The sequence below is a fragment of the Falco naumanni genome, chromosome 1 (assembly GCF_017639655.2).
Source record: "Falco naumanni isolate bFalNau1 chromosome 1, bFalNau1.pat, whole genome shotgun sequence".
In the NCBI taxonomy this organism is placed as follows: Eukaryota; Metazoa; Chordata; class Aves; order Falconiformes; family Falconidae; genus Falco; species Falco naumanni.
The window spans coordinates 95,246,721-95,257,732 of record NC_054054.1 but is presented as its reverse complement, the minus strand read 5'-3'; the positions used below and the strand labels follow the sequence as shown (position 1 = coordinate 95,257,732).

The 11,012-nt window shown below is 45.4% G+C and overlaps 1 protein-coding gene and 1 long non-coding RNA gene across 8 annotated transcripts in view; one reads left to right on the top strand and one right to left on the bottom strand.

The window, feature by feature from the left end:
- Positions 1-935: 935 nt before the first annotated feature.
- The window catches only part of LOC121095027, a 10,786-nt gene continuing 709 nt past the window's right edge, over positions 936-11,012 (bottom strand). Inside the window, exons 2-4 of one of the 3 annotated variants that reach the window (XR_005829992.1) lie at positions 6,389-6,848; positions 4,979-5,115; positions 936-2,421 (exon numbers count right to left, since the gene is read on the bottom strand). This is a non-coding gene — a long non-coding RNA (uncharacterized LOC121095027). Of the gene's footprint in view, positions 2,422-4,978; positions 5,116-6,388; positions 7,599-11,012 lie in introns of those variants that run through there. The other 2 variants (XR_005829990.1, XR_005829993.1) reach the window with 2 other exon arrangements.
- The window catches only part of TCTN1 (tectonic family member 1), a 15,614-nt gene continuing 12,285 nt past the window's right edge, over positions 7,684-11,012 (top strand). For 4 of the 5 annotated variants that reach the window (XM_040609270.1, XM_040609260.1, XM_040609251.1 and 1 more), the window contains exons 1-2: positions 7,684-8,178; positions 9,792-9,912. In XM_040609270.1, coding sequence (XP_040465204.1) covers positions 7,998-8,178; positions 9,792-9,912 — 302 coding nt within the window. In that variant the 5' untranslated portion in view covers positions 7,684-7,997. The remainder of the gene's footprint in view (positions 8,179-9,791; positions 9,913-11,012) is intronic. The other variant, XM_040609243.1, reaches the window with a different exon arrangement.

Genomic DNA, 11,012 nt, shown 5'->3' with positions numbered 1-11,012 from the left:
GGCCCCTCGCCCTCCCGCCCCCCGCGGGGCCGCCTCGCCCCTCCGGGCCGGCTCCCGCCCTCGCCCCCGCCGCCCGCGCTGCCCCTCACGCCCCGCGCGCCGGCCCCTCGCAGCCGGGCTCGTCCTTCCGCGCCACCCGCCCCCCCCCGAGGGGGGCTCCGCCGCCTCCCCGGCCGGCCGGCGCTGCCCCGCGCAGCTTCCGGACGCCCTGCCCGTCGCGCCGCGAGGTGGCCCGGTCAGAGCCGGCGGTGCCCGCTGCGCCGCCCCCGCACCCCGCCGGCCGCAGCCGCCATCTTGGCCGCGCGTGCTGAGGCCCCGGCGCTCGGCAAAGCGAGCGGAGCGGGCGGGCGGCGAGGTCAGCCCCGCCCCCGCCCCAGCGCGCCTGCGCGCCCGCCGCCGCCCGCCCTCATTGGCTGGCCGCCGCCTCTCATTTGCATCTTGCGGGACAATAACAGCGGGCGGCTCCCGGCAGCCCCCGCGGCGGCGCGGCACGGCGGGGTCGGGGTTGGGCCCTCGTGTGCCCGGGCGGGGGGCGCCGGCGCCACCGCCCCCTCACCTCCAATTATCCCAATTACGCTTTCCACAGTGAGGCTGCGCCTAACACAGATCCTTGCCCTCCACGCCCGCATCGGGCCGCATGTCTGGCGTGCTCCAAATAACTCAAAGGGACTCGGTGGCCGTTTGTACTTTCTGGCTATTAAGGACGGTTATGTGAGTCACACCACGCAAAAAAAAAAAAATAAAAAATAAATTAACTCTTCCTGTTTTTCCCTGGCGGGGTGCAGCTAGGGATAGAGGTGGCTTGCTGTGGCACGTGATGTTTGTGTGGTTTCTGTGGGGATCCATGAAAGTGCAGAGCGTTCATCCATCCGTTTTGGGTAAGGGCCGTGAAATGCCAAACCAAACCCTCCCGAGAAGGCCACAGCACGCAGTCATCATGCAAAAACCCACTATAATTATTTTAATTGCAGGTGGGCGTGATACAAAGGCGGCCAGCCGGCTTTTAAGTGTTCCCCCTGGACGACTTCAAAGCCACTGACAAATTCAAGGCATCAATGCTTTAGAAGACCCACCACCAGTTCAAAAAGACTCAATTCCTTGTCTTCTGCTGCTCAGCTTTCCATGCTGCTCCTGGGCGTGCGGAATGGCTTGTCCCTTCAGAAGCTCCTAGCAGGTAGCCCTGCATAACGTGCACAAATGAATTTAACGCCTCCCCATACACATGCGTGAAGAGGCTGCTGCTTCTGCTTCATTCTACAACCTGAGATGTGTAAATAACAAAACAATAGACAGGTGTAAATAAAGCAGATGTTGGGGTGAAACCTGAACCCCAAGCTGACTCCGGTGAAAGCAAAAGCTGTGCAGCATGTGCTCCACAGTTCCAACCCATGAGGAACATTAACGAAGCACCATCATTACAATAGCGTTAAGGGACAGCAGGCATTTCACTTGCTGTGGATCTTGACAGAGACTAGAGACAGATTCCTCCCCTTTCAACTGCTAAAAGCTTAAGCAATGCATGAACATTTTCCAACTAAAGCTGAAATTGTATTCAAACTTATTACAAAATTAATCTGACCATTAGAACGGGGAGAAGGAAAGTGCAGCAAACACAGAGAGCAGCCCAGGCCCAGCTCTGGTGAATTAGGAAAGTGCTGCAGAGCCGAATTTGCCAACATGCTGGAGATAAGGGTGTGCTGCTGCCAAGGCCTGTCCGGGTGTGTGGGATGACAAACAGTACTTGCAAGATAGCTCTCCTAAGCAGCAAACACCGCAGCCTCACCCTGCCCTGTATCTCTAGGAGGAAAGGGAAGCACATATTTTCAGTTTCCCCCACAGAGTCATTCTTTCCCTCCCCTCATTCTCACTCTTCTTCCTCCTTGTGCAGGTCCCTGCAAGGGTAATTCCAGCCTGGCCTAACCCCCTTTTTTTTAGGGCAGCGGACTGCAATCCTGCTGACAGGGCCAGGGTGCCCTGAGGCAGCTCTGGTTAGCGCCAGGGGATCTGTCCGACAGTGGCTGGGCATGCCCTGCTTCTCAACCTGGGATCCCACACACATTTCCAACTAAACCCAAGTTCTCAACACGTTTCCCAGAGCGGGACGGGATGCTCCCCAGACCGCTTTGCCAATCAGCCATGGCTCTCAGATTAAGAAACTTGGTATGAGCGCACGACTGTCAAACAGACTTGGTGGAGCGCGACTCCATGTTTCGATAAGGGCTCCAAAGCCAAGGCACACGATGAGCTGCTTAGACTCTTCCATCCCTGCTCACCCACCCAGGTCTGCCCAAAAAGCCAAGGAAGACTACCTCATTTAAGTGGTAATTAGTAACCTTTGCTGAACTCTTTCACTCCTGCATGATGATGCTGTACCCAGATGAAAAACTGCTATTGGTTTTCATTCAAAGGATCACTCAGCTCCTGTGAGACAAAGAACAACCATTTTTAATGAAATAGGACAGAATTGGTTTTCCCCACTGTTCACTATCAGCCCAGATCTTCCTGTAAATCCCTCCTGGTACATGCCCTGCTGCCTCACTCAGTAGTATTCTTGTACCCTGAGGGTCGATAATCCTGCCAAGTGATATTTATTTAAAATTCTCTCGAATGCACAAACTTGGCACAAAAACTGGGGCAAAAGGCATCCCCTGGTTACTGCAGCTGGGTGGAATCTTCCCACCTCAAAGTCCAAGATCCATTTACATCATTTAAGCTGCAAAACAAAATGAACTCTTCCTGCTCGGCTTGCTCAGACAGACTAGTAAATGCAATGGGGAGGGCTAAGCAGAAGTGCTGTACAATGCAATCAACTGTTGAAGACACAAGCAGGTTTTCAGCTCATATTAAGACTGATTCACTTGTAACTGACGTCAATCCTCCCTCCCTAGTATCTTAGCCTTGAGATTGGAGTATGATAAATATTACCTGTAATGCCATCTGCTGTACAGAGACAGCCCAGGCTTCTCACTATTTATTTAAGGGCTAATGTCGTGCTAGACCAGAATGCAGTTTATTTCAGCCTGATTTGACTTTGTTTTTTCTAATTAAAAATGCCTGTCCACTTGAGTTTTTAAAGTCATCTGTCATAAAAAGATCTCTTTTGAAAGAGATCTGTCACCTTGAAAAGATGAAGTTCAAGATAGCACAGTTAGCATCAAACAGAAAACTAATGTGAGAAGGATGATACCAGTCAAGATGCTGCGTCTGAAGACAGCCATCTCAAACGATGGGTCTAGGGGAACTAGGGACCTTCCAAATCCTAGCTGTCTGAAATCCTGGAGAGCTGATGTATTTTGTGCATCAGTTTCTCCCACAATTCCTTTAGAACCTCACCCAAGTCATCCAGCTTCTCTATAAAATACAAAATATTGTAGCCTGATGGCAACTCTGACTTTCTGTTAGTGGTAAAATTGTTTTGAATGGCATCAAACTGAAAATACATATTTAGCTCAAGTAATGCACATACAAAACTGCTTCCTTTTAGGATCGCCTCCTCATTTTAGAAGTTTAAAGTAACAGGAATTATACCACATTCTAGAGAAGCTCTTTCATGATAGTAACTCTGTTGAACATTTTTCATTACTAAAAACTTCCTAACACTAAAACCTGAGTCAGTCAAAAGCCTTGTATACGGTGTGTGCAGAAAAAGCAGCACACATTCAGCCAAATAGCTTGAACACCTCCACCATAATTTATTAAGGCCATGGTTATTAAGCTAATTCTACTATGAATTAGTTTAAATTTTCAAAAAGAAACTGTTTAATCAAAAGGACACGTGTCCATGGGCAGAATTTCTGTCATTGTTCCACTGAAGAGAAACATGTTGACTTTGCCAGTTTACTCACTCAGATTTGCATATTTGTAGCTACGTGCAGGACAGATACTGGTGCACTACTCTAAAATCTCCAGTGTCTTTTGTTCTGAGAAACAGCAATAATTTTAGATGTGTGGAAGAAAATGAAGCATTTAAATCTCAAGTGATTTTAAAAGGGAAGGGCTGTAGTGAAAGTTATATAGTTAAAAAATAAAATGTAACTGATCTATTAAAATAAGCTTGGATGAGAAACTGAAATGTAAGTAGTGCTTTCTGCTTAGTCTTAGCATTTCATAAAAGACATCTGCGTTAGTTTTATTTGTGTTTATAATCAGTTACTTCCCCTAGTTTTACTCTGCTTGATGGGACTTAATCCTGCCATGTTTGGATTGCAAATGCCACACTGTGATGCTTAAACGCACATCAAAATCTCACTGTTCAAAATATAATTAAAAATACTAATACAGTAACTCCCTTAACATGTTTTTTAAGAGACAGCTATCTATTGCATCTTAAACTGCTTGAGTTTTTATTTTATAGGACCTCTCACATGAGGATCAAAGTGCCCTTTTTAATTATTAACTCACTCATGTTGATAGGATAAATTAAAATCTCTGTGATGGAGAACATGCATTATTTACTAATGTCCTCATCTTGTCCTACACACTGTGGAGTCGGCTCTTTGGAATCTGCTTCCGAAGTGTAACACAAGTGTGGTTTTTGTGGTGGTGGTATTTTTCAAATGTTTTTTCTTACATTTGGCTTTTGTTTTGCCTTTCTTCTCTGTATGACAAAGGTGGGGGTTTTCTATATTCATGTTTCTTTCTGCAGGGACTTTACTTACTGCATCCTGTTTGTGCATACATATTTCTGGAGAGGTTTCATGACTTTATGGAACTATCATATCCTACAGTTAAGGAATTCAGAGTTAGTCACTTAATCATTAATAAAGAGGAAACTTAAGTGACACAACAGCTGTGTTCGTCCTATTCTTCTTTTACAGCAAGTATTAGAGATGCGTTTAGGTGAACTACTGGTTTGAGTAAAGCCTTAACTTACTTCTGAAAAAAAAAGTCATGAGAAAAACAGATGAATTACATTATACTTTGTTATTGAACAATTGACCAGTTCTATTTCAATGGTAGATGCAGTAAGAAATAATACCTCCTTCTTCATCCAGTTCCTGCCCACATGCATTCAGGATGCAATCTGTGCTTGAGAATAGCTCGCAGATTTCAGCACGGCTTGGTTTTCATCTAGGAATCTGGTCCCCTGTGTACCATCAGCTTTGCAAAGTAATTCTGGATGCAGAAATAATGTATTAAATTATATTTTTCCCTTGTGCATTGTCAACGGCCCTTTTTAAGGATTTTAAACACAGAAATGCATCTAACAAGTACGGTTGCTTTAATATTAATTATCTCATGACACTGCAGTTGAACAAGTCATAGAGAAGACTGAACATGACCCATGATGATAAACAATGAACTAAGCAGCACTCTACCTCTGAGCCTGCAAACTAAGTTCCAAGTTTCAAAATTTGCAGGACTTCTAGGTAAGAGAAACATCTTCATCCTTGTTAACAGGCCAAATGTGGCGTATGAGAGCTCAGTCAAGGAAGTTGAAGGGACTGTAAGCCCCTAGGTCAGCTTCGCCCAGGGAGAAGTCTGACCTCCAACACATGGCAGCGAAGCAAAGAGTAGCCACATGCTCAGGCTGTTCCATCCTGCAGGCTTGCCTCTCCCAGCTGTGACAAGCACCACAGCAATTAGAAGTAAAACTCAAAAATCTGTTTTACTTTCCCTCAAGCAAGAGGATGTGGAAACTTCACTCACTTAATAGTGACAAAAGTAAAGAGCTTCACTTGCCTTTTAACAGGCAGGAAAACAAGCTGCCTTTATGCAGGGGACTGTTGCCTGCCTAAGGCCTCCTTGAAGCTGCAAGACTTCTAATGGCTGGCTGCAAACAGGTCCTCAGCTGACTTTTGCAGCCTATGCCCATCTGCTTTTTTAAGCAGGGCCAAAGACACTAGAGTTTTCACAGTAATGCACCAATATCTGTACTGAACATAACTGAGAATATGCAAATCTGCACGAGTAAACTGGCAAAGTCACCACATTTCCCTGCTGTGGGACAATGAAAGATACTGTTTTTTAAAGAGTCCCACAATTTCCTCCAAATAGAGGCACATATTCTTATCTATGGCTGCAGCCAGTCCTGGCACAGCCTTAGTGAGAAGCTAAAAGGAGTCATCCTATGATGCCATTTTTACAATCACTTTTCAAAATGGAAGTGTCTTCAAGCCTGAAAAAAAACCCAACACTAACATCATTTAGGAAACGTTACTGAAAGGAAATGCATGAATTTTTCCAATTTAATAAAACTAATCTCAGAAACTGCTAAGAAACAAAGGCCAAATACATCAGTTCTTCCCCAAGGAAGAAGGCAAATACAGTAACTTTGGGCTACATTTCTTTTAACGTAAGGAATGCAGAATGGAGACCCAGGTGAGACTACTATTGCACGTAAGGCATGCAGAGATCTGAAGGACAGTGGAATACACTGGATTCTCACCTTCGTGTCATCATGTCCTTAGAAGAATGAGGGGGAGGATCCATCCAAGGGGAAGGATGACTCCAGAATTTTGCCATGCAACATGGAGCTATTTCAAATCCATCCCAAGTCACCAGCTCTTTGATAATATCCAATGACCTCGGTAGCCTTGTACTAAGTCAGGCAGACAACAGTGTGTCTTGCATAACTCATCAACACCTTTGTGAACAATTGGCTCTCATGCAGCAAAGTGTGAAAGAGTAACAAAGATGTTGCATGCACTGTGGAATTATTTCAGTTTTGAACAGAAGAAGCTGGAACATCTCTGAGGTACTAAATTTGCATGCCAGCATGAAGTCAGGTTCTTCAGACTTTGTGACCGGCACAGAGAGCAGTCAAGTGTATTTAATGTAAAAGACAATGTGCCCTCTTGTGGTCTCAAGGCTTTTGTTGGCTTCCCTTCAAGACGATAGGAATTAACCTAGTGAGAATAAGAAACTTTGTGTTAACAATGCACTTGTCAGTTTGATGCAGGGACAAACATTGTAAAGTTGCTTCTGATCAGATAATGCAGGACACCGACTTCAGCAAGTTTAAAAAGTAATCTCTTGGTTGGAACTGCAGCCTGGACGTTAACATTTGTAAGATGACTATAAGGAACTGTGATCATTTAGTCACTCTAGCTCAGTTTTGCCAAGTAAGTATAAAACCAGCTGTTTTTATTGCAAGTTTACAAAAAAGATAAATTAACGAATATGTACACTGAACATTAAAGACCCATGGTGTTTTCAAAATTGGTAAGACTTTAACAATTAGTTTAAGAAAAATATATTACTAGAAACAAAGTTGCAAAAATATGCTACACATGGAAATTTATAGCTCAGGAGGGGTCATTTCCCGTATTTTTTGTATCACCTTCCAACAGCATTTTTGCCCAAACCACGTATGTGGCTTGCTTACACTTAAGCTACTATACCTTAAACCTTTCCCTGTTGCCCTTGGCTTGGTACTGAGGGGCCATGGCCACCCAGACTGCCAGTTTCTGAAGGGGCTGGGTGGCCCATGACCACCACAATGGCAGCAGTGAGGCAAGCATGGTGGCCTCACAGGAGGCCACAGGCAGCCAAAGGTTGTCTGGTTATAATAGGCTGGTGTGCCTATTTTATAAATGTGTATTATTCATATATTTATATAGAATATAAATTATATTTATAGTCTATATATATTTATAAAATATAGATAATTTATAGTTATAATTATAAATTATAAAATTTATAGTTATAAAAAATAGGCTGGTGTGCGGCCTCACCCCCCAAGCGTCCCTGCACTGAGGGAAGGTGACAACATCCAGGGCCTGGCCTCGCCTCGCGTGTCCCCGCGCTGAGGGTGGCTGGGAGCAGCCAGGGCCCGGCCTCAACCAAAGTGTCCCCGCGCTGAGGGAGGCTGGGAACAGCCCGGCCCCGACCTCTACCTCGCCACCCGCCATAGCCACGCGGCGTCACAGCCCTTCCCATCGTGCCCCGCGCCGCAGACCCCTTGTTTCCCGTGATGCCCTGGGGAGGGGCGGGCCGTCCCCTTCCCGTGATGCTCCGCGCTGCCTGGTAGCCGCGCAGTTGGTAGGGCGGTCACTATGGCGGCGGCGCAGAGGGTTGGGGTCTTCCTCATCATCATTTTCCTCCTCCTGCCGCCGCTGCGGGTAGCAGAGCCGAGCGCGGAGGCCGCAGGCAGCGTGGCGGGTCCCGCGGCGCCACCGGAGACGGGCGCTGCCGCCCGGGCGCGGCCCCGCAGCGCGCCGGCCCCGGTCACGGACGGTGGGTGCCCTGCGGGGCGGGGTCTGCTGGGCACCGGCGGCTCTTCCCGGAGCAAGGGAGGTCCTACTCGCCGCCTTCCTCTGGCCTTCGTGGGCCCCTTGGCCCCCGTATGGCTCCCGGGGCTGGGACAAGCCTGTACGGCAGCTGCCCGGCTTCTCCTTGGGGATTTACCGGGGCTGTGCGGCAGCACCCCCTCTCCGGCAGCACCCCCCTCCAGCCAAGGCTTGGAGCCTCCCTGGAAAGGCAGGCTCAGCAACCCCTACACACACAGAGTCCGTGGGTCGGCATGCCCACCCAGTACCCTTCTCTGAGCCCACAGGGCAGAGCCTGGCCTGGCTGAGGGGATCCAGGCTCTCCCTGCGTGTGCTTGGAGATCTCCACATACTGAGCAGATTGCCCCAAGACTCCTAGTTCAGCCCCAGCTATCTGGATATGTAGCAGTGCTATGGCAATATAATCACAGATTGTTGTTGTTGTGCTGTCAGAAGGTGTTGCCCACTCTCTTCTAATTGGCAGGTGTTCTTTTATTTACCTTTTGATTTCCCAGCCTTGATGCCATCAGTTCAGCTTCCCTGCATTACTTGCCAAATTAAACATGTTCCAGTGTGTACCTCCTTAGGGAAAAGCGACTTAAATCCCTGATTTCAGAGACATAACCTTGCAATCTAATCATCCATGTTTAAACTTGTCTTGTTTACAAGGTGAGCTAAGGATTCCCATGCTAAACCTTGGTAACAGAACAGTCAGAACTTCAGAGATTCCAGGAAATACCTGGATACTGTTCAGATGGTCAGAGAACATGCAGGAGGCCATAGAGAAATGGGCAACAATCAAGCTGAAACAAAAGAAGTGCTGTGCTATTTAAAAAAATGAATGTTCTTTGAATGTCTTGCCTATAGAGCACTGGTTTTAATTTTCTTCCTTCTGTGCTGTTCTTAAGTCTGGATTTGTTACAGAGCTGCAACTTTCAAAAACAGTTTGGTAGAGTAATGCCTGTTCTTTGAATTTATAGTCTTGAAAACCTCCAAATGTTTTAAGAACTTGACAAATGTATTTTGTTGAGGCAGTTTACAGTATTGCTAGCAATTACTTTCTGTATCATTACAATATTCCACAGGATCTAAAGACAAAAAGCAATTTCAAAGGAGTCAACTATGGTTATGTTAGCACATCAGGAAAATTTATTACTGGACATGCTCAATACTTGTAAACATCTCTGCTCTAGCAAAATGTTTATTCCACCCCACCCCCCCACCCCCAAAGTTGAAACAAGCAGATAAGCATACCTTGTTTCTATCTCTTCTTTCCCCCCTCTGCAGGTCTTAGTATGTTTTTCACACCTTCAAAATTCTTATTAAGTTGCTTTTTTGATTTCACAGGGAACACACCATCAGATTTTAGTATACCCTTGGTTTTGTTACTGTGTTCCAAATAGATCTACTAAGTAGCAGAAAAGATGGCTTTTAAAAATTACTTGGAAAAAAGCACGTGACTTTGGATATAGACTTTTAACCATTGTCAAAAATAAGGCAAGGTGAAAAATGAAAGTGTTAGGGAACATGCTGTAATGTGTAAAGTTCCAATTCTAATTCTAATTTAAATCTCTCCTCCAGTTGCCAAGCTGTGTGTTTGTGATCTGTTGGTGGCACAGTGTGATGTAAATTGCTGCTGTGACCCTGATTGCAGTGCAGATGATTTCAGTCTCTTTACTACATGTTCAGTTCCTATTGTCACGTAAGTGGATAAATGGTGATATGAAATACAAAAATCTGATTTGCTGCATGCATTTGTAAGGGCTCTGTCCTCTCCTTTTACCAATTCCTAACTCCCCTGGCATCCTAACTCCCGCCTGCTCTTTCACCAGTCCTTCCTGCATTAGGCCTGTAAACCTTTGCCCCTAACCAGGCAGAACAACAAGTTGGCCTCCCATCCATTTCTCTTGCACTTATTCTTTCTTTCCTAAACTCGTGCTTCTTGCTTTTCTCCTGTTTTATTGTGCTGCTATGGGCACTTAGGTGGGGGAAGAATAATGCATCTTTAGACTTTCATCAATATAGTGCAGTGTCTACATGTGAAGAAAACTGATACCATGGGACCATCTGGCCACCTCTGTAGGTCATCAGCAATTTATCAGTAACCTCTTTCATTACAATTTATTGTGTCAATAAATTGAAACTTGATCAATTCAGGGCATAATGAGGTGTGAGCATTGTTCTGATCTTAGTTTTACAAGTCAGTGTCCAAACCTGCTGCCTCACTGCCAGTCAGTCATTTTACAGTGAAATGTAACGTTATATCAATAAAGCAATGCCAGTAGTGGTTTACAGTTTATCTGAAAACATCTTCACCCAATTTTATCTTTTCAAAAAGGAGTTAAGAAAGCTCACTTCAAAATTGTAATGTAAAAAACTTCTCAGAACAGTAAGTACAGCTCTTCAACCCACCTTCTGCATAAATCATGCCAATCTGAACGCTGGCATTTATTCTTGGTGCTTTGAAATTTGAATTAGCAGTCATCCCAGACTGTGGTTTCTTATTGTTCTTGCACACAATGACTACTGCTACCCGTGTATAGATATTTATATATATCAGAAAGGTCTAATCAACGCCTTCCTGAGCGACAGTTTAATTGTCTTAGGTGACTTTTCTGTCTCTGTCAGCTAGAAATGCATAAAATGAAGTTGCATTTCTTTCCCTAAGTTCTTGTGTGTAAAGTGTTCATTTTGCTTGAAAATCGATGGGATTTTCAATGACTGCAAGTATTGTGGATCTCATTATTTACATCTAGATTTATATACGTTTGCATAATTGTGTTAGTTACTGAAAGCGTTTGA